Source organism: Caenorhabditis elegans, chromosome I (genome assembly GCF_000002985.6).
Source record: "Caenorhabditis elegans chromosome I".
In the NCBI taxonomy this organism is placed as follows: Eukaryota; Metazoa; Nematoda; class Chromadorea; order Rhabditida; family Rhabditidae; genus Caenorhabditis; species Caenorhabditis elegans.
Genome location: NC_003279.8, coordinates 10,924,211 through 10,952,208, shown reverse-complemented (window position 1 = coordinate 10,952,208; position 27,998 = coordinate 10,924,211). Strand labels below are relative to the sequence as shown.

General features: G+C 36.3%; 7 protein-coding genes and 6 non-coding genes across 14 annotated transcripts; 7 read left to right on the top strand and 6 right to left on the bottom strand.

Annotated features, from left to right (window-relative positions):
• Positions 1-6,315: 6,315 nt before the first annotated feature.
• Positions 6,316-6,388, bottom strand: Y95D11A.t1. Its single transcript has one exon. It is a non-coding gene; the product is annotated as a tRNA-Phe (tRNA).
• On the top strand, positions 6,318-6,388 carry Y95D11A.4. The gene has a single exon (NR_050536.1). It is a non-coding gene; the product is annotated as an Unclassified non-coding RNA Y95D11A.4 (non-coding RNA).
• Positions 6,389-6,521: 133 nt separating this feature from the next.
• On the bottom strand, positions 6,522-7,999 carry Y95D11A.1 (Large ribosomal subunit protein mL52; the record flags this gene model as incomplete). The annotated part of the gene is made up of 4 exons (NM_060451.6): positions 6,522-6,777; positions 6,828-6,954; positions 7,543-7,630; positions 7,918-7,999. The coding sequence occupies 4 exons, from the start codon at positions 7,997-7,999 to the stop codon at positions 6,640-6,642; spliced, it is 435 nt and encodes a 144-aa protein (NP_492852.1). The 3' UTR covers positions 6,522-6,639.
• A 6-nt stretch (positions 8,000-8,005) lies between these two features.
• Y95D11A.3 (BZIP domain-containing protein) lies at positions 8,006-11,531 on the bottom strand. Its single transcript, NM_001129088.4, has 5 exons — positions 11,389-11,531; positions 10,906-10,988; positions 10,399-10,626; positions 9,321-9,607; positions 8,006-8,350 (listed from the first exon to the last, which is right to left on the bottom strand). Exons 1-5 carry the CDS (start codon positions 11,522-11,524, stop codon positions 8,287-8,289), a joined length of 798 nt encoding a protein of 265 aa, NP_001122560.2. The 5' UTR covers positions 11,525-11,531; the 3' UTR covers positions 8,006-8,286.
• A 156-nt stretch (positions 11,532-11,687) lies between these two features.
• prp-17 (Pre-mRNA-processing factor 17) lies at positions 11,688-15,394 on the bottom strand. The gene is made up of 4 exons (NM_060450.6): positions 14,682-15,394; positions 13,121-13,810; positions 12,476-12,695; positions 11,688-12,057 (listed from the first exon to the last, which is right to left on the bottom strand). The coding sequence occupies exons 1-4, from the start codon at positions 15,367-15,369 to the stop codon at positions 11,952-11,954; spliced, it is 1,704 nt and encodes a 567-aa protein (NP_492851.1). The 5' UTR covers positions 15,370-15,394; the 3' UTR covers positions 11,688-11,951.
• A 73-nt stretch (positions 15,395-15,467) lies between these two features.
• Positions 15,468-15,884, top strand: F49D11.14 (uncharacterized protein). Its single transcript, NM_001306349.3, has 2 exons — positions 15,468-15,761; positions 15,817-15,884. The coding sequence occupies exons 1-2, from the start codon at positions 15,504-15,506 to the stop codon at positions 15,835-15,837; spliced, it is 279 nt and encodes a 92-aa protein (NP_001293278.1). The 5' UTR covers positions 15,468-15,503; the 3' UTR covers positions 15,838-15,884.
• Positions 15,885-16,649: 765 nt separating this feature from the next.
• On the top strand, positions 16,650-18,399 carry tag-296 (Glycolipid transfer protein domain-containing protein). 2 transcript variants are annotated; one of them, NM_001368568.3, is made up of 4 exons: positions 16,650-17,026; positions 17,070-17,174; positions 17,223-17,308; positions 17,973-18,396. In NM_001368568.3, exons 1-4 carry the CDS (start codon positions 16,662-16,664, stop codon positions 18,092-18,094), a joined length of 678 nt encoding a protein of 225 aa, NP_001355496.1. In that variant the 5' UTR covers positions 16,650-16,661; the 3' UTR covers positions 18,095-18,396. The 2 variants fall into 2 exon arrangements, with proteins under 2 accessions (NP_001355496.1, NP_001380241.1); NM_001392942.1 differs by having other exon boundaries at positions 16,656-17,026; positions 17,970-18,399.
• Positions 18,400-18,502: 103 nt separating this feature from the next.
• On the top strand, positions 18,503-25,328 carry F49D11.10 (WD_REPEATS_REGION domain-containing protein). Its single transcript, NM_001129008.3, has 9 exons — positions 18,503-18,582; positions 19,100-19,327; positions 19,373-19,683; positions 20,434-20,754; positions 22,136-22,238; positions 22,768-23,125; positions 23,243-23,434; positions 23,812-24,138; positions 24,854-25,328. The coding sequence occupies exons 1-9, from the start codon at positions 18,506-18,508 to the stop codon at positions 25,118-25,120; spliced, it is 2,184 nt and encodes a 727-aa protein (NP_001122480.2). The 5' UTR covers positions 18,503-18,505; the 3' UTR covers positions 25,121-25,328.
• Positions 24,546-24,628, top strand: F49D11.12. Its single transcript, NR_050535.1, has one exon. It is a non-coding gene; the product is annotated as an Unclassified non-coding RNA F49D11.12 (non-coding RNA).
• F49D11.t1 lies at positions 24,555-24,626 on the bottom strand. The gene has a single exon. It is a non-coding gene; the product is annotated as a tRNA-Gly (tRNA).
• On the bottom strand, positions 24,720-24,808 carry F49D11.13. The gene has a single exon (NR_050534.1). It is a non-coding gene; the product is annotated as an Unclassified non-coding RNA F49D11.13 (non-coding RNA).
• On the top strand, positions 24,725-24,796 carry F49D11.t2. The gene has a single exon. It is a non-coding gene; the product is annotated as a tRNA-Gly (tRNA).
• Positions 25,329-26,458: 1,130 nt separating the features above from the next.
• Positions 26,459-27,969, top strand: cpn-4 (Calponin-homology (CH) domain-containing protein). Its single transcript, NM_060448.5, has 5 exons — positions 26,459-26,576; positions 27,045-27,127; positions 27,491-27,617; positions 27,677-27,754; positions 27,807-27,969. The coding sequence occupies exons 1-5, from the start codon at positions 26,463-26,465 to the stop codon at positions 27,867-27,869; spliced, it is 465 nt and encodes a 154-aa protein (NP_492849.3). The 5' UTR covers positions 26,459-26,462; the 3' UTR covers positions 27,870-27,969.
• Positions 27,970-27,998: the final 29 nt, after the last annotated feature.

Genomic DNA, 27,998 nt, shown 5'->3' with positions numbered 1-27,998 from the left:
TTGGTGCTAAATTGGGGCTATTTGGTGCACTATCGGTGTTAAATTGGTGCTATTTGGTGCTACATCGGTGCTATTTGGTGCTCTGTCGGTGCTAAATTGGTGCTATTTGGTGCTCTGTCGGTGCTAAATTGGTGCTATTCGGTGCTCTGTCGGTGCTAAATTGGTGCTATTTGGTGCTCCATCGGTGCTATTTGGTGCTATTTGGTGCTTCATTGGAGCTAAATTGGTGCTAATAGGTGCTTCATTGGAGCTAAATTGGTGCTATTTGGTGCTCTGTCGGTGCTAAATTTGTGCTATTTGGTGCTCCATTGGTGCTAAATTGGGGCTATTTGGTGCTCTATCGGTGCTATTTGGTGCTCCATCGGTGCTATTTGGTGCTCCATCGGTGCTATTTGGTGCTCCATCGGTGCTAAATTGGTGCTATTTGGTGCTTCATTGGAGCTAAATTGGTGCTATTAGGTGTTTCATTGGAGCTAAATTGGTGCTATTTGGTGCTATTTGGTGCTTCATTGGAGCTAAATTGGTGCTATTAGGTGTTTCATTGGAGCTAAATTGGTGCTATTTGGTGCTATTTGGTGCTTCATTGGAGCTAAATTGGTGCTATTTGGTGCTCCATCGGTGCTAAATTGGTGCTATTTGGTGCTATTTGGTGCTCCATTGGTGCTAAATTGGTGCTATTTGGTGCTCCATCGGTGCTATTTGGTGCTACATCGGTGCTATTTGGTGCTCCATTGGTGCTAAATTGGTGCTATTTGGTGCTCCATCGGTGCTATTTGGTGCTAAATTGGTGCTATTTGGTGCTCCATCGGTGCTAAATTGGTGCTATTTGGTGCTCTGTCGGTGCTAAATTGGTGCTATTTGGTGCTCCATTGGTGCTAAATTGGGGCTATTTGGTGCTTCATTGGAGCTAAATTGGTGCTATTTGGTGCTTCATTGGAGCTAAATTGGTGCTATTTGGTGCTCCATTGGTGTTAAATTGGTGCTATTTGGTGCTACATCGGTGCTATTTGGTGCTCTGTCGGTGCTAAATTGGTGCTCTGTCGGTGCTAAATTGGTGCTATTTGGTGCTATTTGGTGCTTCATTGGAGCTAAATTGGTGCTATTAGGTGCTTCATTGGAGCTAAATTGGTGCTATTTGGTGCTCTGTCGGTGCTAAATTTGTGCTATTTGGTGCTCCATTGGTGCTAAATTGGGGCTATTTGGTGCTCCATCGGTGCTATTTGGTGCTATTTGGTGCTTCATTGGAGCTAAATTGGTGCTAATAGGTGCTTCATTGGAGCTAAATTGGTGCTATTAGGTGTTTCATTGGAGCTAAATTGGTGCTATTTGGTGCTATTTGGTGCTTCATTGGAGCTAAATTGGTGCTATTTGGTGCTCCATCGGTGCTAAATTGGTGCTATTTGGTGCTTCATTGGAGCTAAATTGGTGCTATTTGGTGCTCTGTCGGTGCTAAATTGGTGCTATTCGGTGCTCTGTCGGTGCTAAATTGGTGCTATTTGGTGCTCCATCGGTGCTAAATTGGGGCTATTTGGTGCTCTATCGGTGTTAAATTGGTGCTATTTGGTGCTTCATTGGAGCTAAATTGGTGCTATTTGGTGCTCTGTCGGTGCTAAATTGGTGCTATTTGGTGCTACATCGGTGCTATTTGGTGCTCCATTGGTGCTAAATTGGGGCTATTTGGTGCTTCATTGGAGCTAAATTGGTGCTATTTGGTGCTCCATTGGTGTTAAATTGGTGCTATTTGGTGCTACATCGGTGCTATTTGGTGCTTCATTGGAGCTAAATTGGTGCTATTAGGTGCTTCATTGGAGCTAAATTGGTGCTATTTGGTGCTCTGTCGGTGCTAAATTTGTGCTATTTGGTGCTCCATTGGTGCTAAATTGGGGCTATTTGGTGCTACATCGGTGCTATTTGGTGCTCTGTCGGTGCTCCATCGGTGCTATTTGGTGCTCCATTGGTGCTAAATTGGTGCTATTTGGTGCTATTTGGTGCTACATCGGTGCTATTTGGTGCTCCATTGGTGCTAAATTGGTGCTATTTGGTGCTCTGTCGGTGCTAAATTGGTGCTATTTGGTGCTACATCGGTGCTATTTGGTGCTCCATTGGTGCTAAATTGGTGCTATTTGGTGCTCCATCGGTGCTAAATTGGTGCTATTTGGTGCTCCATTGGTGCTAAATTGGGGCTATTTGGTGCTCTATCGGTGCTATTTGGTGCTCCATCGGTGCTATTTGGTGCTCCATCGGTGCTATTTGGTGCTCCATCGGTGCTAAATTGGTGCTATTTGGTGCTACATCGGTGCTATTTGGTGCTCCATTGGTGCTATTTGGTGCTATTTGGTGCTAAATTGGTGCTATTTGGTGCTCTGTCGGTGCTAAATTGGTGCTATTTGGTGCTCCATTGGTGCTAAATTGGTGCTATTTGGTGCTCCATCGGTGCTAAATTGGTGCTATTTGGTGCTCTGTCGGTGCTAAATTGGTGCTCCATTGGTGCTAAATTGGTGCTATTTGGTGCTCCATCGGTGCTAAATTGGTGCTATTTGGTGCTCCATCGGTGCTAAATTGGTGCTATTTGGTGCTCTGTCGGTGCTAAATTGGTGCTATTTGGTGCTCTGTCGGTGCTAAATTGGTGCTATTTGGTGCTCTGTCGGTGCTAAATTGGTGCTATTTGGTGCTACATCGGTGCTATTTGGTGCTCCATTGGTGCTAAATTGGTGCTATTTGGTGCTCTGTCGGTGCTAAATTGGTGCTATTTGGTGCTACATCGGTGCTATTTGGTGCTCCATTGGTGCTAAATTGGTGCTACATCGGTGCTATTTGGTGCTCCATTGGTGCTAAATTGGTGCTATTTGGTGCTCTGTCGGTGCTAAATTGGTGCTATTTGGTGCTACATCGGTGCTATTTGGTGCTCCATTGGTGCTAAATTGGTGCTATTTGGTGCTCCATCGGTGCTAAATTGGTGCTATTTGGTGCTCCATTGGTGCTAAATTGGTGATATTTGGTGCTCTGTCGGTGCTAAATTGGTGCTATTTGGTGCTAAATTGGTGCTATTTGGTGCTATTTGGTGCTCCATTGGTGCTAAATTGGTGCTATTTGGTGCTCCATCGGTGCTAAATTGGTGCTATTTGGTGCTCCATTGGTGCTAAATTGGTGCTATTTGGTGCTCTGTCGGTGCTAAATTGGTGCTAGTTGGTGCTCTGTCGGTGCTAAATTGGTGCTATTTGGTGCTCTGTCGGTGCTAAATTGGTGCTATTTGGTGCTCCATCGGTGCTATTTGGTGCTCCATTGGTGCTAAATTGGTGCTATTTGGTGCTCTGTCGGTGCTATTTGGTGCTCCATTGGGGCTAAATTGGTGCTATTTGGTGCTCTGTCGGTGCTAAATTGGTGCTATTTGGTGCTCCATTGGTGCTAAATTGGTGCTATTTGGTGCTACATCGGTGCTATTTGGTGCTATTTGGTGCTCCATTGGTGCTAAATTGGTGCTATTTGGTGCTCCATTGGTGCTACATCGGTGCTATTTGGTGCTCCATTGGTGCTAAATTGGGGCTATTTGGTGCTACATCGGTGCTATTTGGTGCTCCATTGGTGCTAAATTGGTGCTATTTGGTGCTCCATCGGTGCTATTTGGTGCTACATCGGTGCTATTTGGTGCTCCATTGGTGCTATTTGGTGCTATTTGGTGCTAAATTGGTGCTATTTGGTGCTCTGTCGGTGCTAAATTGGTGCTAGTTGGTGCTCTGTCGGTGCTAAATTGGTGCTATTTGGTGCTCTGTCGGTGCTACATCGGTGCTCCATTGGTGCTAAATTGGTGCTATTTGGTGCTCCATCGGTGCTAAATTGGTGCTATTTGGTGCTAAATTGGGGCTATTTGGTGCTCTGTCGGTGCTAAATTGGTGGTATTTGGTGCTTCATTGGAGCTAAATTGGTGCTATTTGGTGCTCTGTCGGTGCTAAATTGGTGGTATTTGGTGCTTCATTGGAGCTAAATTGGTGCTATTTGGTGCTCCATTGGTGCTAACTTGGGGCTATTTGGTGCACTATCGGTGTTAAATTGGTGCTATTTGGTGCTTCATTGGAGCTAAATTGGTGCTATTTGGTGCTCTGTCGGTGCTAAATTGGTGGTATTTGGTGCTTCATTGGAGCTAAATTGGTGCTATTTGGTGCTCCATTGGTGCTAAATTGGTGCTATTTGGTGCTTCATTGGAGCTAAATTGGTGCTATTTGGTGCTCCATCGGTGCTATTTGGTGCTCCATTGGTGCTAAATTGGTGCTATTTGGTGCTCTGTCGGTGCTAAATTGGTGCTATTTGGTGCTACATCGGTGCTATTTGGTGCTCCATTGGTGCTAAATTGGTGCTATTTGGTGCTCCATCGGTGCTATTTGGTGCTACATCGGTGCTATTTGGTGCTCCATTGGTGCTAAATTGGTGCTATTTGGTGCTCCATCGGTGCTATTTGGTGCTCCATTGGTGCTATTTGGTGCTCTGTCGGTGCTAAATTGGTGCTAGTTGGTGCTCTGTCGGTGCTAAATTGGTGCTCCATTGGTGCTAAATTGGTGCTATTTGGTGCTCTGTCGGTGCTAAATTGGTGCTATTTGGTGCTACATCGGTGCTATTTGGTGCTCCATTGGTGCTAAATTGGTGCTATTTGGTGCTACATCGGTGCTATTTGGTGCTCCATTGGTGCTAAATTGGTGCTATTTGGTGCTCCATCGGTGCTAAATTGGTGCTATTTGGTGCTCTGTCGGTGCTAAATTGGTGCTCCATTGGTGCTAAATTGGTGCTATTTGGTGCTCCATCGGTGCTAAATTGGTGCTCCATTGGTGCTAAATTGGTGCTATTTGGTGCTCCATCGGTGCTAAATTGGTGCTATTTGGTGCTACATCGGTGCTATTTGGTGCTCTGTCGGTGCTAAATTGGTGCTCTGTCGGTGCTAAATTGGTGCTATTTGGTGCTATTTGGTGCTTCATTGGAGCTAAATTGGTGCTATTAGGTGCTTCATTGGAGCTAAATTGGTGCTATTTGGTGCTCTGTCGGTGCTAAATTTGTGCTATTTGGTGCTCTGTCGGTGCTAAATTGGTGCTCCATTGGTGCTAAATTGGTGCTATTTGGTGCTCCATCGGTGCTAAATTGGTGCTATTTGGTGCTCCATCGGTGCTAAATTGGTGCTATTTGGTGCTCTGTCGGTGCTAAATTGGTGCTATTTGGTGCTACATCGGTGCTATTTGGTGCTCCATTGGTGCTAAATTGGGGCTATTTGGTGCTTCATTGGAGCTAAATTGGTGCTATTTGGTGCTCCATTGGTGCTAAATTGGGGCTATTTGGTGCACTATCGGTGTTAAATTGGTGCTATTTGGTGCTACATCGGTGCTATTTGGTGCTCTGTCGGTGCTAAATTGGTGCTATTTGGTGCTCCATCGGTGCTAAATTGGTGCTATTTGGTGCTCCATTGGTGCTAAATTGGTGCTATTTGGTGCTCTGTCGGTGCTAAATTGGTGCTAGTTGGTGCTCTGTCGGTGCTAAATTGGTGCTATTTGGTGCTACATCGGTGCTATTTGGTGCTCCATTGGTGCTAAATTGGTGCTACATCGGTGCTATTTGGTGCTCCATTGGTGCTAAATTGGTGCTATTTGGTGCTCTGTCGGTGCTAAATTGGTGCTATTTGGTGCTACATCGGTGCTATTTGGTGCTCCATTGGTGCTAAATTGGTGCTATTTGGTGCTCCATCGGTGCTAAATTGGTGCTATTTGGTGCTATTTGGTGCTAAATTGGTGCTATTTGGTGCTCTGTCGGTGCTAAATTGGTGCTATTTGGTGCTCCATTGGTGCTAAATTGGTGCTATTTGGTGCTCCATCGGTGCTAAATTGGTGCTATTTGGTGCTCTGTCGGTGCTAAATTGGTGCTCCATTGGTGCTAAATTGGTGCTATTTGGTGCTCCATCGGTGCTAAATTGGTGCTATTTGGTGCTCCATCGGTGCTAAATTGGTGCTATTTGGTGCTCCATCGGTGCTATTTGGTGCTCCATTGGTGCTAAATTGGTGCTATTTGGTGCTCCATCGGTGCTATTTGGTGCTCCATTGGTGCTAAATTGGTGCTATTTGGTGCTCTATCGGTGTTAAATTGGTGCTATTTGGTGCTCCATCGGTGCTATTTGGTGCTCCATTGGTGCTAAATTGGTGCTATTTGGTGCTCCATTGGTGCTAAATTGGTGCTATTTGGTGCTCTATCGGTGCTAAATTGGTGATATTTGGTGCTACATCGGTGCTATTTGGTGCTCCATAGCACCACTTTAGCACCGGTGGAGCACCAAATAGCACCGAATGCCCGAACCAGGATCGAACTGGTGACCTAACGATTTTCAGTCGTACGCTCACCCCAACTGAGCTATCGAGGCGGCGGTGTGTACCCTATGAAAAGGTATATGAGAAATCTTTTCTAAATCAGACTGTTTCAAATTTCTCAATTATGAAAACTAGAGCCATTATTCAAAGTTCCTGTGCGATTTGCTATTTCATGAAAAAAAATTTTTTAAATAATTGTTTAATTCGAAAATGTTCAAATGACAAAAAACAGAAAACAGAGAAAATCTAGAAAAAAAGAACTGCGACTACAACAAGAACGATACGATTTTTTTCAGAAATTAAATCAATTAATATTTAAATTTCCCTTTGCAATCGGTCGTCGTGCAATTTTCTCTGCTTCTCTGCGCTCTCTCGCTTCCTGTTCTCTCTTGTATACTTCTTCAACGTCTTCAGTTTCCTTCAATAGCGCCACCATTTTTTTCTGAAAATTTCAGATTTTTAAACAATTTTCCAATAAAATTAGTGACTAACAGCGAGTCGAATCTGATCAAGTTTGTAGTTTAGCTGTTTTTGCGAAGTAACATGAATAGTTCGTCCATCTTTAAACGAAAAATCCGGAGTTTGTTCAAAGACATGTTGATGGGGAGCCGTGTAGATTCTGGAATATTTGGAAATTTTCAGAAAAAAATAAATGTTTATGGAAACGCAGAAAAATGCCCATTTCGTGATGTAAACGCGCTCCACGGCGAATCAAAATCGCTCCGCCTTCAAACCATGGGTCTCGTTGGGTATTTGGTGGCGAAACAGTAATTTCAAACAATTTTATTTAGTTTCACAGATTTTCGTATTTTTTGTTGTGTTTCTCGTCGTTTTGAATGATTTTTACGTCGAAATTGATGAAGTTAACAAATTTGACAGGAAAATTTGAATTCCCATGCCAAAAATGGGTGTTTTGACGTAAAAATTCTAAAAATTTCCATTTTCTACTTCAAAAAAGTTATTTTCCGGCTAAAACCCTATTTTTTTGGACTGAAAATCCAAAATTTCAGGTCAAATTTGTTTTTTCCATCAATTTCAAAGCCAAAAGTCATTGAAAACAAAGGAAAATGCTCGAAAATTTTTGAATTCACGATTTTGCCGCCAAATTCCTAACGAGACCCGTGGGTCGGGCGGAGCGTCTCCAATCGTCCATGGAGCGCGTTTTCGCGTAAAACGGGCATTTTTCTGCGTCTATATAATAACTAACGGTTTTCTCCAACTCTGAACTCTTCCTTTCTTCGCTTCCGATGCCTTTCGAGCCACTAATGCCTCGGCTTGATCTTTGATTGGATCTTCTGTAAAAAAAATTGAATTTTCAAAAAAAAATCTGATTTTTTGGTTGAATTATTGTGTCACACACTTTTTAAAAATACAAAAATTTCCAGATTTTTAGAAGTTTTTTGCAGATTTTCATTAATTTTTCACTTTTTCTTATTAAAATCAACTTTTTCATATATTTTACCGATTTTCAGATTTTTAACTAAAAATTAGAAAAAAATAATTAAATTGTCAAATTGAATGGTAAATTCAAAACGAATGACACAAAATCCAGCTTTTCAGCCAGAAAGCACCAAATCCTTACTAAAATCAGGTACTGTTGAGAAAGCGGCAGCTGAGAATCGAAGAGAAGATTCAAGAAATGGAAATCTGACTGCAGAGAGCATCTGAACTTTGGGCAGTTTTTATAAAATCTTTAAAAAAAACCAATTTTCACAAAATAAGAAATAATTACAGTTCAAGGAAACTGGTAAATTTTCAAAACAAATTATATAAAAAAGATTTTAGAAAACATTTTGTTAATAAACAGAAACTTCAAGAAAACGATGAGAAAATTAACAAAATAACCCATAGAAATGATTAGATGGATATGATAATTTGAGATCAAATGGAAAAAAAATTAGCAGTTTTTGAAAGAAAAAGAAAAAAATCGAAATTAAATCCAAAATCAGAATCATTGATATTGATAACGATGCTGTGTATGTCCCAGTTGCTTCGATAGTTTCGTTCGTTCACATCTGGAAATACATTTATTAGGATTTAAAAAAAAAAAATGAAAAAAAAACACAAAAATTCAGATTACAAAAAGCCAAGAAGGGTTTTTTTCCAGATTTTTTGCTTAAAAACCAAAAAAAAATTTTTTTAATCACATATGCTGATTAAAAAAATATTATATGCTTTTCTAGATTTTTTTTTTGATTTTTCTAAAAATTTTGCAAAAGAAATTCCAATTGATTGAATAATTTTGAATAAATTAATATTATTTGAAAAAAAAAATTAGATTGAAACATATATATGTAAAATTTGGAGAAAAATAATAAAGTTTTTTTCTTAAAATTGAAAAAAATAAATTTTTAAGGAAAAAGCACGAAACAAGTTTTTAAATTATTTTAAATGAAAAAATTATCAATTTTTGTTTCAAATTTTCTTGTTGGAAAATCTTTTTTTTTCAGATTTTAAATTTTTTTTTTCAAAATTTAAAACAATTAATTTAATTTTTAAACACAATTTTTTTTTTCAAAATTGAGAAATCCTATAATTATTTAGAAAAAACACCAAAAATTGAAGACAAAAGAAAGAAATTTGTTCAAATTTTTAGCAAAATAATTTGAAATTTCTTTCAAAAGTCAATTAAAAAATAAATACAAATTCAAATTTGAAAAAAATCTATGTTTAAAATTTTCTAAAGAAATTTCTCGTTTTGCCCCAATTTTCCAGAAAATTGAAGAAAAATCATTTTGAAAAAGTTTGTTTTTTTGTTCAAAGTGAGGAAAATCTGTCATCAAAAATTTGTTCCAAAAGTGAAAAAATCATTAATTTTTTTTTAAATTTAGGTTCAATTTTCAACAAAAAACTGCATATCTTCATCGCAATTTCCATGAATTCTCGGATTTCCAAGTCATTTTTAAACATTTTTTCAACACTTTTCTGGACCAAATAGCTCGTTTTTCTCGCAATTTTCTCAATAAGTTCTACAATCTTTCATACTTTGCTCTAGTCAAATCTCTCTGTAATTGCCGTTTCTCTTCCATTGCCATTTTCTGACGTGCTTTTGCCTCATTAAATACCATATTCACTGAATCAACTCGTTTTGTGACTGCCTCATAATCCTTTTTCAACAAATCATTCTCTTTCGTCAAAATTTCAATTTCCATTTGAATTTTTTGCAGAATTTCCGATTCTTCATTAATTGAATTTGATGTTGGATCAATTGACTCGTGAATTCGTTTTGTCACTACTCGGCGGCCATATTGGGTCACAGAATTCACATATGTCTGCAATTTTTTTTTAAATTTATTAACACCGATTTTTTTCAATTTTTCTAAAACTATTTTTAAGATGAAATTCAAATTTTTTTATAATTTCAAAAACTTTTTTTAAATTAAAATTTAAAAAAAAAACATTCTCTCACTGATTGTGAAATATATTTCTTTTTTTTATGAATTTATAGTTTTCTAGACTTTTATTTTTAATTGAAAATCGATTTTTTTTCATAATTTTCTATAATTTCCTTATTTGTAAATAAAAATCCTCATTATTTCTGATACATTTATAGTTTTTCCTATTTTCTTCAATTTTTTTTTCAATTTTTCGGCTTTTTTTTTTGAAAAATCCAAAATTTTTTGTATTTTCCAATAATTTATTTATTTTTTAAAAATTGTCTTTTATAATTTTTTTTAACCGAAATAAACTTTTTTTGATAAACTTACTAGTTAGTTTTCTCCTTTTAAAAATTTTTTTGGAAAAACGAAATTTTTTTCATAATTTCCTATAATTTTTATTTTTTTGGAAAATACAACTTTTTCTCATTGAAATATATACTTTTACGATAAATTTATAGTTTTCTCTCATTTTTTAAAACATTTTTACTTCGATTTTCTCAGGAAAAAACCTCGATAAATCGAATATTTGGTCTCCATGTCGATTTACGCAGCTTCTCGTGTACTCCCCGAGGAGATCATGAAATTTTAATGATAAAATTCAGAAAACTGGCGAATTTCTTCCTCGAGGAGTACACGAGAAGCTGCGTAAATCGACACATGGACATTTTTTTTATTTTACGAACCGTTTGGAACGCCAACGGCCTATAATTCGGTTTTTCATTTCCAGTTGCAGTTGGGCCTCCAGATTTCCGTCTGTAATACGTATTTGGCTGAACTGGAGCCACCGTTGACGGCAGTGACGTCATCATTGATGACGTGGAAGGCACAGATTGATCAATATATTCGACATCGTCAATTTCTTCATTATTTTTGAGTTGATTCGGGTCGAGCTGATGAATTTGATCAGTTTCCTGGAAAAACTTGGAAAAATTAGCTTTTTTTTAAAGGAAATTTTGTTTTTTGCGGCAAAAATAGAATGGTAATAGGTCTCGACGCGAAGATAATATTTTCTGATTTTCAACAAATAAATACTTTTGTTTTCAACGAAAAAATATGAAAAATCAGCAAAAGTTCGAAACTACAGTAACCTTCAAAGGCGCACACCTTTTTTAATTTAACAAAAATTGTCGTGTCGAGACCGGGTACCGTAGTTTTGGCTCAAAAATCGCCAAATTTCGGATAATTGATACCTCATCGAATAAATAAACATCATTTGGATCCACGTCATTGGGAAATTGGTAGTGATGGTGATAACCGCTGGTGCTTGGCTCATCTGGAAATTTGAATTTTAAGAATTTCTGAATTTTTGAATTAAAAAAAAATTTTTCAACGGTTTATCGATTTTTTCTGTTATTTTTATTGACTTTTCGGTCAAAAAATGCAATTTTCTATAATTATTTTTTCGAAAATTGAATTTTTTGCGAAAAAAAAACAAGAAAAGATTTTTTGCCGGCATTTCAATTTTCAAAACTTTAAAATTGACCATATGTCGATTTACGAAGCATGTGTACTCCCCGTGGAGAAGATTTTACACTTTTCCGTTAAAATTCTTGATTTTGAACAATTTTTGCTGATTTTTTTCTTCAATTTAATATTCAAAACGCCTTTTTATCACTATTTTAGGTTTCATTTTTTGGAATTCTGGAATTTTTCAGCGTAAAACTGTTCCGTACCATGAGAAAATGGTTCATCTTGTGTCCCTTGACCATCATGTTCCTCTTCATCATATTTTACATCAAAACTATCAATTTCTACTTCATAAGCGACGACTTGCTCGTCAACCATTATGAGCTCCGGTTGAGAAGCCATCTGAAATTTTATTTATTTGAAAAAATTGAATTTTTTTAAGAGTTATAAATTTCCAAAAAAATATATAACTTTTTTTCATAGAAAAAAAAACTAATTTTCCTTTAAAAAATTAAAATAAAATCTGGTCGATAACCATTAATTGGGTAAACTGAAATTTCAGGCTAAAAAATAAAAATAATTTTATCAATTTCCGTGTGTCGGAAATGTTCTGTAAGAATAGGGTTTAAAATTGGAAGAAAAAACAAATAAATGAACAAAGATACAAAATAAATAATTGAAACAGGAGAAAGTAAAACATTATTACGAAAAAAAAAATTTTTTTAATGAACAGGGAAATGTGAGAGATGGGACAAAAACTCGTGAGAAAAAGAGCCAAAATTTGGGAAAATAATAATTTTTTTTTGGGAAAAAAGGGAAAAATCAACAATTAATTCCACATTTTAATGAGACCATCCCATCCAGCAGTAATCATTCGGCTTTTTTCATGTGGATGCCATAGTGCTGCGATACAAGTGCTATCATGAGCTTTCCATCTGAAAATCATACATTTTTTGGAGGTTTTGGGGTTTTTTATTTTAATAATGGAAAATGTGGCGTATTTACTGAAAATAACGATTGAAAAATTGAAAAATTACGATTTTTTCAGAAATTTTGACGCATTAAAATCGAAAAAAAAGTTTATTTTTTGGATTTTTCGGGTTTAAAACTCAATTTTTAAGGTAAAAATCGTTAAAGTTGGGTACTTTTCACTTTTTTATTCAATTAGAATGTTTTAAATTAGAAAAAATTTAATTAAATGAGAGAAAATTTTATATTAAATTCAGGGCTTTCTCAGCATTTTTTTATATTAAAGCGCAAAATAATCGGAAAAATCGTGATTTTTAAATTTTTTACCAGTTTCCATCTTTTTTTTAAACAAAAAATCAATAATTTCCACATAGAAAACCTTACTTTCCAACAATTTTGTGTGTTCTCCAATCCCAAATAAACAATTTTCCATCAGCATCACCAGAGATTAGGAAACTTTGATCCGGCGAAAAATCGATATTGCACGCATATCCAGCCGCATTGTGTCCTCTGAAAGCCTTCTTTTTTGAGAATCGAAGCTTATCATCGACAAGCTGGAAAAGGACTATCCGATTGTCCATGCATTGTCCCACAACCCATTTATCTGGAAAAGAAATGAGAGAAATTTGAGCTTTAAGTATTTTTATTACAGGAGCACAAAGCATTGTGAATGTGTATTGAGCAACATATTCGACGCGCAAAATATCTCGTAGCGAAAACTACAGTAACCCTTAAAATGACTACTGTAGCGCTTGTGTTGATTTACGGGCTCGATTTTTGAAATATTTTTTTTTAAATAGTGGCAACGGTATTTCAGCTTCCTTCAATTTTGCGAAAAATTGGAGAAAAAATGAAAAATCGCTCACTATTCGAAATGAAATTCGTTCCGAAAATTGAGCCCGTAAATCGACACAACAGCGCTACAGTAATCATTTTAAGGATTACTGTAGTTTTCGCTACGAGATATTTTGCGCGTCATATACATTGCACAATACGCGTTCCCTGAATTTAATGTTCCTCAATAATTACCATTAGGACTCTTTGTCATAGTCGGAATCGCATGAAGTCCAACATTTTGAATAAGTTTCGTGTCTACTGGGATCTCCCATTCCCAAATTCTGACACTTTTATCATCAGAAGTGGATGCGAAACGACGATTCTTGTCGAAAAATGTGATAGAATTGACTGCCTGCAAGTGACGATCGTATTCTTGAACAATTTCTCCAGATCTTGAATCCCATTGAATAATCTTCTTATTCTGCATTCCAACCAAAAACATATGATTCTTATCATCATCTGGATGATATTTCAAGCAATACGGTACGTGTCCAGTATGAAATCTCTGCTTAACTTGTCCAGTTTCAGTATCCCAAAGCTTCACGTATCGATCAAAAGATGCTGACAAGAATTCTGTACCCTCATTATTAAATGCAACTTCACGAACAGGAAGCTTATGGCCTGCGTATGTTCTGACAACTCGCTGACGATCATATACTTCCCATAATTTGATTTTTGTGTCCATTGAGCATGACAAGAATAAATGAGCACTTTTCGGGAACCATTGAAGGAAATTGACACCTTTGTTATGTCCTCGATACGTGTGAACAAGCTTTTTCGGTACGAAACATCGCTCGGGAACGTAGTCCTCTCGGAGATTGACACCGGTGAATGATGGTGGAACAAGAAATGAGCGACCTTGGTAATCCTCGGCTTCTTTCACTGAAAAATTAATTATTAGAAGAGTTGATGTACTTCCAGAAAAACTTTTGAGCATAACCGAAAAATCGAACCATTCGAAAACCGAAAAAAATCTTCTGAAAACACTCTAAAATTGGTATTTCTTATTCAGAATGCAAAATTTTCGATTTTCGAAGCAATTTATCCATGTTAAGCGAAATATTGTTTCAAAATTTCAAGATAATTTAAAAAATAAGGTGCCAAATTTCGGTAAAATTCTTTAAAAAATTGAATCAAATTCCAAAAATGGCTAAACTGAGCTGAAATTGTTGAAATTAAACAACAAATAGCAAATTTTATCTTAAATCGTTAACAAACTTGGGCCAAATTTCACTAAAAATGTTTAAAATGATCAGATTAAATTTAGCAAAAATCTTGGAAAACTATCTTTTTCTCTTATCAATACAAATTGTTTTAGATTTCCCTTGAAATGCCAAAAAAATTTCGCTAAAAATAAAAAATAAAAGTTTAAAATCTCGGAAAAACAGTTAATTCGCTGAAAATCGGTTAAAAATTTCAAAAAAAGAAACGAAATTTCTCTGCAACGTTTAAAAATTGGGTTAAATATTCGAAAATGGCTAAAATGAGCTTAAAATTTTGCTTAAATCTAATAAAATGGCTCTAAAATTTGGCCAATTTTAGCTAAAATCGTAATTTATCCAATTAATCTTCCATTTTCACGTTTATCTAGCGTTTTCTGTTTATCTAATTACATTTTCAGTCAGAAAGAGCACAAATCTGATCAAAAAATCAACTGAAAATTGGAAAATTTCAGCTAAATTTAGCACATTTCCGGAACTTTAAAGGCCTTTTTGAGCCATTTCAAGCCAAACAATCAAGAATAAACTCGTACAATGAAGCGTGGAGCTCTCTTCAGCCATTTGCTCACTATCCTCCTTTTCTTTCTTGAATCGCCTGCTTTTTTCTTGCCTCTTCTTCACAATTTCATCCATTTGTTTCTGAAGTTCTGGTGTTGGTTTAGCGACTGTCTTTTCATCAATAAATCGACTCCATGGTCCAGTATATCCATCAATATCTGCTGAATCATCATTTCTAACTCGTTTTCTCTTCTCCCCGCCAGTCTTTTTCGATTCAAAAAGTGAAACTCCTTTCTCGGCTTCTGCTTTTTTGACGTCTCCCACGAAATGAGTTGTACCGGATTCGGCAGTCGGATTCTGAGCGTACCCAAGAGTATCAAAGCTTCGAATTTGTCGATTAAAATGAAATTCATTGAGATGTGCAGGCTCGACGAATCCTGTCAATGTGTTCTTTTGTGATCTTTGTTGCTCTGATTTAAAGTGATTTACTGGCCCAGATTCTGGCTTGAAGAGCTGATCAAATTTTGGATTTGATTTAATCTCTTTAGTCTTTGGATCTACAATCGCTACTTGTCGAATTGCACTTTTCGACTCAACGTCCGGAGCAGTGACTATGGCTCTTTCCAGCAATGTCGATGATTTTCCTTTTGCGACCTGATCCATGCTGGCGTCATCATCTGAGTGTTCACTGTCGCTACCGCCATACGCTTGTAGCGCATCCATTTTTGATTTGTTTGAGTTTCTGAAAAAAAAACTAATTTTAATTTTTAAATTTAAATTTCACGTTCGTTTTCGAGAAAAATAAGAAAAAAATTAACATTTCTCATTTCAAATACAGAGAAAAACTACAACAAAAAATGGACAAATATCAAGTTTCACACTATTTCAAGCACTATCAGACGGACACTTCGGAGCTCTATTGGTCCTACATTGGGCTCGCCGTCATCTTTGTCGTCTCCGCTTCGATACCGCTTTGGTTACAGTATCGGGCGGTTGGTGACGTGACAAATGGTGACGTGGCATGCGAGACTCCTGTTCAATGGCATTTGGAGCAAGAAATTGCGAAGATTAAGACGGATGCGAGACGGAAGAAAGGGAAAAAGAAGCGCGGATCGGTGAGGGATTGCCGAGAAAAAATAAATGAATCTGACAAATTCTGTATATTTTCAGCTTTCAACGGAGGAAAATTGATGTTCGTGCTGTACTTGATCTTTTAGAATAAATATTTTTCGTTAAATATGTCTTGAAACGTTTCTATCGATTTCTTGGAACAATTGTTTAACCTCCAGCGGGAAACTTTCAGACAAGAGAAATACACCCAAAAAACCAAATTGTGATGGTTCCCGATGCATTCCGACAAAATTTAGACAATTTCTAATAGCTTTTACATCAAAAATCAGCGCAAAAGCATTAAAAAACAAGGAAAACCGATATTTTTACACAAAAATAAATGAAAATTGCCATTCGAATGATTCGAAAAGAGAGTGTGCATTGGGGCGCTCTTGCATTACCATCGAAAAAATAAATTTTTATCAATTTTTTCCACGTTTTTCAGCTTTTTTTTTTCGGTTTTAGAAGTTTTTAAACGGATTTTTATGTTTCAAATTGTTTAAATACTAATTTATAATTTATTTAAGCATGTTTTCCGTTTTCACATTCGCCGAATACGGCGAAAATCCATGAAAATCAAAAATTGCTGATTTTTTACATAATTTCCCAATATATTGGTCAATACTCAAGAAGATTTGGTTCTGGAATTTCGTTAAAAAAAATGAATTTTACTCATTGTTTCTAAAGATAAATTCAATATAATTTTGTCGTCTCCAGTTTTGTTTTTCCTGCGATTTCTGATGCTTTTGAATCACGCGCTCACTATGAATCAGCAGTTTAAAATCAAAACAACGGCTTTTATAATACATTTGATGAAAGTTTATCGCCTCCTTTCGCTATTTTCTCTCTATTTTTGTGATTTTTTTTTCGTAAAAATCGATAAAATTCCAAAATTTCAGCTAAAAATGACCGAAGACACCGCTTCACCCTTCTGCATTAAGCTCGTAGCCACTCAAATGAAGAAACTCTCCACTGACGTCATTATCGTGGAGAAAAGTGACGTGGAAAACTGCCCGGAAGTGACTCCGGATGACGTTGAGCTTCTGACATTCGTCGAAGTCTACGAAGAGCTGTGCAAATTCATCGGAATGCTCGGAAAAATCTTTGAATTTGTGGAGAAAGATGTTCGTGAGAAGATTGATCTTCTGAAGGAGCTTCATACGGCGAATCCAGAAGGATACAAAACTGTAGTTGCTCTTGTTCACAGTGAAAAACCAATGGAGAAGAATGGAAAAGAGAGTGGAGCAGTGGCAATTTTACATTTAAATCGGTACTTTTTGACTAGAAATCTTAAAATTTCCTTGAATTTCCAGGGCTCTCGAGTTCATCGTCGAGTTCATGTATGCGGCAGTGGCTGCCACTAACGATGACAGCATTCCCAAGATTTGCAAGGAATGCTATGATGGAACCCTGGCAAAGTATGCTCTGAAAATCTGAATTTCATGTTATGAATTTTTAATTTCCAGACATCATCCATGGATCATTCGTACCGCTGTCAAAGTGGCCGTATACACTCTCCCAACACGTGAAAAAATGCTTGACTACCTTAAAGGTATGGGAAAGTCTGAAGAAAACTGGATTGCTAGGCCATGTGTTGATTTACGCGGCGCGTGTACTCCGCGAGAAGAAGAAATTTCAGATTTTAGACGATTTTCGCAAACTGATAATATTTTTCCCACAGAGTACACATCAATTGTCAGAAATTTTCACAATTTCTGCTTGAAAAGCTTCATTTTAGATCATTTTTCGATGATTTCTTCTCAATTTAGTTATGTTTTAGATGGAAAAAAAAGCTACAAATTCCTGATTTTCAATATATTAATACATTAATCCCTTTCAATTCTATCTGAAACACTAAAAATGAGAGAAAATGGTTCAAAATCAAATATTTCAGTTAAAAACTGGGAAAAATATTCTCCTCGGGGAGTACACAGGCTACGTAAATCGACATTATCACCCAAAAATGCAGAATTTCAGCTAAAAATATGATATTTTCTTGAATGTGTGCTCGTTTTTGCGGAATTAATTCCGCAAATTTAATTAACATGGATTTCTTCAAGTTTCTCTTGTGAAAATCGTAGAAAAAATACTCAAAAAATGGAAGAAAATTCCTCAAAATTATTGTGAACTACAGTAATCTTTAAAGGCGCACACACTTTTATGCATTTATTCAAAAAAAATCGATTTTCCATCTTTTCTCATAACTATCTTAGCAGGATCTGTCACCGACGAATCGCTGATCCGTGTGCTCATCGATGACGTCGTCAGCCACGGAAAAATTGTTCATTCGAGAATCAACACCATCTACACTGTCCACGAGCTCCATAAAATCGCATAATGGTCTTGGAAAATCGATTTGTCTGCACAAAATTGTTCTGAAAATATAATTTCCCTCTGAAAATCCTCATTTTTAAGCCATTCTGATCCAATCAAAAACACATTTTTAGCCCAAACTACGCATTTTCATGTCCATAATGTATTTTTACCCTCCAAATTTATTGGTTTTCATCCATTTCTTCCCCATTTCCACTGTGATTTAATCCCAATCGCCCTCTTTTTCTGGAAAAATCGCATAATGTGCCTTTAACTTGCATCCTGTAACATGTATTGCGTGTCTTTACAATTAAAACGAGATTTTTTTTGAATTTTTGATTTTTTTTTGAAGGTTTAGTCACCTTTTTTCATATCTTTTATATATGTTCAGCGACCTTTTTCAGATGAAATCCTGAATTTTAATCGATATTTTCAGATGGAAACTCTTGAAAATATTGAAGTCACACTTGTTGGGCAGCCCTACTCGAATTTGGTCATCTCACCAAATAATAGGTTCGAACTTGCGATAAATGCAGATTTAAAGGCGCATGGATCAATTTGGATGGGTCTCGGCGCGATTTTTGCAGAAATTTAAAGAGTTTTTTCGTAATAAGTGCTCCGGTAGAAGATGAAAAATCGAAAAAATGCCGTAAATTCCATCAATTTCAGTTATTTTCGCAGTTTTCAAAAAATTTTCCTTTAAAATATTCGAATTGACTTGAAATTAATTAAAACCGATAGAAAAAAATCGGCGAAAATAACTGAAACGTTTGAATTTACAATTTTGCCGTCAACACCCAACGGGACCCAAATTTGTAATTGGAGCATATTTGCACTTTAATTTAAAAAAAACCCCAGTTTTCTGCTGAATTAATTTTTTTAAATAGCCATAAAAAAAGTGAAATTTTGAAGGTTTTTTTTTTGTATAAAAAGCCAGCAAATTCCCATCCATAGACGAGACCCATCCGAAAAACTCCATGCTTCTTTGACAACGAACCCCGGAATTTTTCCACTAAAAATCGAATTTCAGAATCCTCGCCACCACTACTGGAGCATCCTGTGAAGTTTTATTCTCTGACAAGAAGGGAAATGACGCAAGACGTGTGATTAAGCATGATTGTGACGTCATCGCCGTCTTTTTTCACTCAAATGAGCGTCTGGTGACTGTGACTGAAAATGGAGAAGTTAGCGAATTTGAAGCACAGGAAAAAGATTTTGAAAAGCTTGTTTCCAGAAGAGTTACAGCTTTTCCTGTTGTGTAAGTGCTGAATTTCAATTTTAATTTTTAGACGGTTTTTTTCAGTGCCGCCTTTGCCCAAAAACCGAAAAACGCCGAAGAAGAAAAGGAGCTTGAATTGTGGCTTGTCGTCAAAAAAAGTGATTCAAAAAAGCAAAAGAATCCGTCAAAATTCGATATTTGTGTGACTGGAGCCAATGGATCAATTGAAAAAGTTTTGGAAATTCCATCGAATATTCGAAAAGAACAAATTGTGATTTCTGATCGAATTGTTTCATATTGTCAGGGATTGGAAATTACATCGATTATTTTAAATGATAGTGACTTTTCGATTGTCAAGGAGACTAAATATACATCGAAAAATACAGGAGGACATGGTAAATAGGAGTAAAATGCTTTAAAAAATTATGTTTTGAAATTTGAAAGCGTTTTTTGTTAAAAATTTGAAGAAGCAGAAAACGTCATTTTTTTGGCAAAAGACACTTTAAAAAACCTAACGAAAAAGTAATGAAAATCTATGGAAAATTTTGATATTTTTTCGGAAATCAATTTTCAAAGTTTGGGCAAAATCCGGAAATTCCCTGATTTTCTGCAATTTTCAAAAACCCAAATTAAAAAAGTCGCCAATTTTGGCAAAAGCTAACAATTTTTAGAAAATCGACAAATTGCCGTAGTCAAGATTTCGTCGATTTTACGAAAACTACGAAATTAGCTAATTATACAATTTTCTTTAAAAAAATCAATTTTCAAAATTTCGGAGAAAAATCGGAAATTTGCAGCAAATTGCGCAGTTTTTGTTTCAAATTTCGTATAAATAATTAAAATTCTTTGAATAATCGCCAAATTGCCGTTATTAATATTATAAAAACAGGAAATTACCCATTCTGCCAAAAATATTTAACTTTTTTAATTCGAAAAATAATCAGACTTGCCTAATTTTACTTTAAAAAAATCAATTAAAAAAATTCTGGCGAAATTCAGAAAATTTGTGGAGAACTGGAAATTTCGGCAAAGGTTTTTCCCCTAAAATTGTGGAAGAATGTTGAATTTTTTTCAATTTTTAAGCCAAAAATTCAACAAAAGCCCACCAATTCCATCAAAAATGAAATAAAAATCGAAAATTCCAGACATTGACGTGATCCACCAATTCGATCGTCTCTCAGCCAATGGAAATTATTTGGTTGCTGCAATCAGTGATGGACGAGTTCTCGAATGGTCTAATCTCAAATCCTCTGGCGTTTCTGATACTCATCACAGAATTCACTGGAATAAAGTCGGTTGCCACGTGGCTGTTACTCAATTTGGAAATGTGCTCACTGCTGGAGCAGAATGTGCGCTCGCGAGACACTCGAAAGGACAAAAAGAGCCGACGCTGTTGCCGAGATTGGCGGCTCCTGTTACTGGATTGGTTATTTCAGAGGATTCATCCACTTGTGCACTTGTTATGGGTATGATTTTGGAAAAGACCTAAAAATATGGAAAATTGATAGAAAAATGCGTAGATTCTACAAATTACTCGGACTCGGAAAAATAAAATGGATATTGAAAAATTTTAAGGGCTGAATTTAGGTAATTATCACCGTTTTGAAAAAAAAATTGACGCTAAATACAACACTTTTCACAAAAGTTCTTCAAAAACTGCTCTTGCTTTTCCTTATTTCAGGAGTGTGCGGCAACTCTGAAGTTCTTCAAAAATAGCTTATTGCACCATGTTTTTCCAACAGTTTTCATTAAAACATTGTGCAAAAATATAGAAAATCACCTGATTCATCTGAATAAATTTTTTTTTCAGCTGAAAAATTTGAGAAAGTGCCTGGAAAGCTACCGATTGTCAAAAAACTTGATAATCGGCAGTTGGCAATTTCAAGCCATTTTTGAGCATTTTCTCAAATGTTTCAGCAGAAATTAATGCGATTTTCTATTTATTGGCATTATTTTTTAATGCAAAATGTTGGAGCAACATGGTGCAATGGGTCATTATGTAGAGTTGCCGAAAATAGTTGTCCTGATCTCACGAAAAACAGAAGCATATTGCTCCAAATTACTAGAAAATTGGCAAAAAAATCAGGATTTAGAACTAAACCGGATAAAAAAATACTAATGTTCGAAAAATAATTTAACCTATGTATGAAATGAGATGGTAGTGAATTACGTTAGTGGATAACCTAAAGTTCAAAAGTTCAAAGGATCATAGCCTATCACTTTCCAAGCCAAGATTTTCGGAAATTTCCGAAATATCGATATCCGATCAAATCGCCCACACAAACCCTCACACCGCCTTTTTATATAAATAAAATGTGTTGTGATCTCCCAATTCGAACAGTACACATTCTATTGTTAGAGGAATGATAATGGAATATAGACGATATATATCAAGTTACATGTCGCTTATTTGCTTACTGACAAGAGCTCGTTCTTGTTCCTGGGAAACACACACACACACACAAAACATCATTGATCCTTGATTCTCAGCAGTGATCCTTTACCATAGAGATTCGTCACTTTTTGAAATGGAAAAGTGAGAAAATAGGTTCTAGGAAAATCACAAGAAAATTCCAAAATTCATATGTGTCGATTTACGCAGCTCGTGTACTCCTCGAGGAGAAGTTTTTACGCGTTTTGGCCATAAAATTATGGATTTTGGATCACTTTCGTTGAACGCAAAAATAAAATAATTATAATAAAAAAATTTATTGGAATAAAAGTGTGATTTTAATATGAAAAAAAAAGGAAATCTTGCATTTTTTTAATTCCAATTATCATATCTAATGTACAAATTTTTATTTGAAAATTCTAAAGTTTAACTGAAATCCTTTTTTTTTTTTTCAGAAGACAACTCAATTCACACTGTACTCCTCGCCACGATGGCTCTGAAATCGTCAATTTCCACTCTTGAATACTGTCCAAGATCCTTGAACACCGTATTTTGCTGGTAAGTTTTCAAAAAACTGCTCAAAATTTGTCCGAAAATGTGAAAAATTATGTTTCTAATTATAAAACAAAATTATTATTACGGGAACACAAAATTCAGAGAATGCGTCTTGCACAACATATTTGACGCGCAAAATATCTCGTAGCGAAAACTACAGTAATTCTTTAAATGACTACTGTAGCTCTTCTGTCGATTTACTGGCTCGATTTTTGAAATAAATTTTTTTTTCGAATATTTTTCGTATTAATTTCTCTTTTTTCGATCGATAAATAAATGCTTTTTTCATTCCAAAAAAAAATCGAGCCCGTAAATCGACACAAGCGCTACAGTACTCATCTAAAAAATTACTGTAGTTTTCGCTACGAGATATTTTGCGCGTCAAATATGTTGCGCAATACGCATTCTAAAAAGTTTGTGGTAACGTAATCAGCTCTTTTTCGATGCTATGGTCTTTCTCAAAAAATTAAAAAACTCGAAAGAAAGTTTTCGGCGGCACCTCTGCTCGTAATAATCATTGTTTCAATTTCAGCGATCGTCTACGTCCACGTAGTATTGTGATGAACGCGAAGCCTGGTACAATTCAATGGTTTGATCCAGTAACCATTACAACTGAATCAAAAATGCACGTAACACTGGAGAATACGATTGACGGTGATATGACGTCACGTGGTATTCGATCGGCATTCCGTGATGTTCTCTGTGTATCTTTTACATCAACTCTCGCTGCAACTATCGAGAAATTCGTTCATTTTGATGGAGAAAATCATGTTCGATTCTGGCAACGTATCGGAAATGCTACGAATACTAAATTGGTTGCAAGTGTTGCAGTTCCGAATGATGTTGTTTTTGTAGCCACTTGTCAGACAAGCACGTCGTCGAGATTTGCGGTAGGTTGGATTATAATGCTCTGGGAGTTTCAGGGTTTTTCAGAAAATCGGAAAATTTCAGATGTTTCAACAAAAAAAATAATTTCAAAACGAGAAATAAATATTCCAAATTTCCAGAACACCATCGTCACGGCCTCAACGAGTGGAACGATCAGTGTGTGGGATTACACTGAAAAAGACGTTCGTGAAGATCTGGAACGCAGTAGAAATTGGCAGGAAGCTGAAATTCGATCGATTTCCAATATTCAAGCTGACGGAAAATTCGTCAGTGCACATGGACAACATGCGGTGCTTTGGAATGTTAAAAATGTTCGTTTTGAGATATCGAAAAACTTGAAATTATTAATTTTTTCATCCCTTTTTCTAATTTGAAAACGAGCAGTTTATAGAAAAATGGCCAGAAATTTAAGATTTCTATCTAAAAATCGATATTTATCAATTTTTGTTTTCCGATTTTCAAAAAAAAATTGAATTTTCTGATATTTCTTTTTCCAATTTTTCAGGTTTGCTCAAAAAATTCGACAAATAAAAAACAATTTTCGGCTTAGATAGTTCCCTGAATAATCTTAAAATGAGAATTCTTAAAACTAAAATTTTTCAAAAAATATTTTTAAAAAAACTGAAAAATCAAGAATAAAAAATTAAGCAGCAACATTTCCTGAATACAATTAAGACGTTAATTTCAGATGAAAATCATCGATGTGCTCAGCTGCTCCGACGACATTATCTCAGTGGATTTTGCAGCCGACGGACGTCATTTGATTATTTCAACGAAAAAAGGAGTCGTCTGCTGGGATACACTGTGCCTATTGGTTGTTTGGAAAATTCAACAGGCAGTCGGATGCGTTGTCAATTCAATTGGATGTTTTGCATTTGAAGGAGCCCAAGTTATGCGTTTTGATGCGGAAACTGGAAGAGTTTTGGAAACTATTCAATTCTCTACAAATATTGATGAACTTGTCGTTATTCAGCAAAGAGCACACGCTTTGGTTTATGTTGCCAAGACGGCGAAGGTGAGGAGCAAATTAAAAAAAATTTACTTTGAATACGCAGAAATTCCGAGATTCTACAGGAAAAAAACGAGAAAAAATCATTAAATTTGAAAAAAAAATCGATTGATTTTGAGAAATCTGAATTTCCTCGAAACTCCGCCCATTTTTCCGTGCCGCACTTTGTGTTTTCAACACGAATTATTCATTCTTCAATTTTTTTCTTCGAATTTTGGTAGTTTTGTGCACTTTAAGCATTTAAAACTGTGTCTCCGCTTGAAAATTCGAAGAAAAATGGAGAAATACGAAGAATTTGCAATAAAGTCAAAGTGCGGCACAGAAAAATGGGCGGAGTTAAGACACAAAAACGCGGTAATTCAAATTTGCCAAAGTCCACTGTTTTTTCAAACAATTTTGGCGTATTTTAAACCAAAAAAATCTGCGTTCGGGGGGAATCGAACCCCCGTCGAATGCTTGGAAGGCATCCATGCTGACCATTACACCACGAACGCGGCGGGTAACCGGGGTCTTAATGGGCTTGATGTTGCGGAAGAGAGACCCCCGACAACTGTCAGTTTTATAATGGCTTCCTGGAGGCAAGTATTTCGTCGCGTTCGTGGTGTAATGGTCAGCATGGATGCCTTCCAAGCATTCGACGGGGGTTCGATTCCCCCCGAACGCATTATACATTTTTACATTTTTCTTTTCGATATTCAGGCTAATAATTAACCTTTTCCAGGGAATCATATGTCACCGTCCTGCACACATCAAGAATAGTGGAAGATCAGGAGAGATCGCAGTTCCACAGACTCCATTCCAACAACTTGGCTCAAAATCAACAGCTGGCCCATCCACAGTCACATCGGATCAAGCTTTCGTCCGTCAACCCAGGCCTGAAGCGGCCCGCTTATTCTCCGGACCAGTTCATCAGCTCCCTCCAATCTCGTTCATCGCTCCACTTTTTATCGAAAAATCGTTGCTTCCACCGCCTGTACGTGGTGTCTAGAAGCATCTAGAACACTTTCTGATTCATCGCTCTCTCTTTTTGTTTTTGGTTTTTTTTTTTCACAAGTTTCAATCATTTTTTATTGTTGCCTTTCTTTTTTTCAATTTTTTTCCCTTCCACATATGCTACAATCCTTTTGTTATCACACACACACATTTGTTATCGTTGTTGATTTTATTTGTTCATGAATTCGTTTTTTTTAAATTTTTATTTATTTTGCATGATTTTCTTTCAAAACGTACCTTAAAAAAACAGAAAAAATTTCAATGAAATATTAAACTTGTCCGAGAGAAGTACACACGTTTCGCGAAAATGCACAGACTGTCAACTACCGTAATCGGCATAGGCGTAGGCTTAGGCTTTTTCTCATGTTTAGTCTTAGGCCTAAAATTAGGTTTAGGTGTAGGCTTAGGCGTAGGTTTAGGCTTAGGTTTAGGCCTGGACTTAGGCCTGAGCTTGGTCTTAGGCTTAGGCAGGCCATAAAATTTCTTGTGAAGTCTACAGAAACTCCAAAGAAACCAGTAGAAGTAGAGGTGGAAATTAGGATCGGGCCTTTGCCTGAGCCTAAGCCTAAGCCCTTGCTTAAACCTAATTTTGAATATCAGCCTAAACCAGACAAGCCCAAGCTTAAGCCTAAGCTCAAGCCTGAGCCTAATCTTAAATCTAAGCCTACTGGCAAGTCCAACTCTAGGCCTACTTTCAATCGGGCTTTATCAGCAATTAAAGATTTAATATCTAGAGAATGATGGCAAATACTAACATTTACTTTTATTTTTCAAATTTATCACTTCACTTTCAACACAGACACAGTTGAGTTGCTCAAAAGTTGCAAAGAGTCAATAGGTCAATAATACAGGTTTTTGTGTATCCCCCATCTCTCTCTCAAGTGTCAATCACTTTCAACCGTTCCCTTCCAAAAAAAAAAAACGAAAAAACGTTCTGGAATGTTCTGTGCTCGAGCTCTCACTCTCTTGTTGTTTCGAAATTCATCCCCTCCTTGGGGCTCTGACTCCGCCCATTGAAATTCGGGGGCTCACCTCCCGCGGATGAGTCGGCTCTAGCGTCCACCCACACGCGCAAAAATCAACACTAACCTTTTGGAAATAGTGTACAGATTCGACGAGACGCAGACAGTTTAGTCAAGAATATAAATAGGAGCTCGGTGAGCAAGATCCTAGAGTCAGAGCTCGACGAGCAACAAGACAGGCACAACCAGTTTTGCCACCTCCTTTGTTTTAAGTTTCGAAAATCTTCGAAATTTGATTTTTCTTACTGATTTATACTTTTATACTCTACTTTTTGTTGAAAATTTTTGCCTAAAATTTGAGACTTTCTAGCAAAAATGTCACAAAGTTATCATCGACCAAGACCAGCCGGTATGGCCGGAGCCATTTTGGACAAACAGGCAAGCAAGTTCAATGATGTTGAAGCTGGATACTTGTTGGAATGGATTCGGGTAAGATTTGGGTAGATTTACGGAGTTCAGTGTGGATTTACTAGAGAGTGATGTAGTTTTACTTTATATGGAATTACAAAAGTTTAATGTCTACATATATACATGTAGATTTACGAAGCTCCACATAGATTTGTAAAGTTAAGTGTATACTTACGGTCAGTGAAATGTAGATTCACAAGACTCTGTGTAGATTTATGCAAGTTCAGGTAGATATACGTGATAACATTGTACATAGATATCAGGTAGATTTACAAAACTCCATGTAAGCCTATAAAGTTAAGTGTAGAATTGCCGCTTCAGATTTACAGATATATGCGTAGATTTACGATGATTCATGTAGCTTTACGGAGCTTTTGTAGTATTCACAATTTATTGTAGATTTACGGAGCCTTTTGTAGATTTACAGAGTTTCTTCAAGATTTACTCATCCCCCTGAAAAACACCAATATAATTTCAAATTCTTTTCAGGACTTGACAAAAGAGGATTTCGACTGTGAAGCATCTCGGGACAATTTTCGCGAGCAGCTCAAAGACGGGCAACGATTGTGCAAGTGAGTGTCTTTTTTTTGTCTATTTGTACGTAGAGTTGGGGGATGCAAAATGTCAATAATAATCACGAACTGTTTGGGAAATGTGAGATGCTCTGTGAGCTTAAGGTGATGTGATTTTGAGATTTTATTTTCTGTTTTGTGATTATGTTTGTTTGAACACTTTGGATCCTATTTTCCTAGAACCTAGAACAATAAAGTCTCTAAAAAAAACTGTCTTTACCAGACTTTGTGTTTTTACGAAAAGTTTACGAAAAGTTCATGTAGATTTACGAAAGTTCATGTAGGTTTACGGCTTACAAAACTATGTAGATTTACGGAGCACCTAGCTTTACGAATGAGCTATTTACAGTAACCCTATTCCAGACTCGTCAACGCCATCAAAGCAGGAAGTGTGAAGAAGATCATGAAGCCAATTTCCAATTTCAACTGTCTCGAGAACATTAATCAATTTTCCACTGCCGCCAGAAGTCTCGGAGTCAAGGATGAAGAGGTTTAATCTACCATATACTTTTGGCGCGATGTTCAAAATTCAAATCTTCATTTTTTCAGACATTCCAATCTGTCGACTTGTTCGATGGCCGTGACCTTTTCTCCGTTACAGTAACCCTTCAGAGCTTGGCTAGAAAGGTAATAATTTGGTTTTCATTTGCAAATTGATTTGAAAAACTCCAAATTTCAGGTCGAAAAGCTCGGAATCACGCCACCAAAGCAAGTTTCCAAGGACCAAATCGTCAATCAATAATTTAAATTTTTTCCATTTCATATCGGCTTCAATCTTTTTTCGAAATTTACTTTTATTCACTTTCTGTTCCCAATTCACTTTTTATAAAGATTTTTCTTCCAAATTTTTTCTGAAAAGTTCTGCAATGCC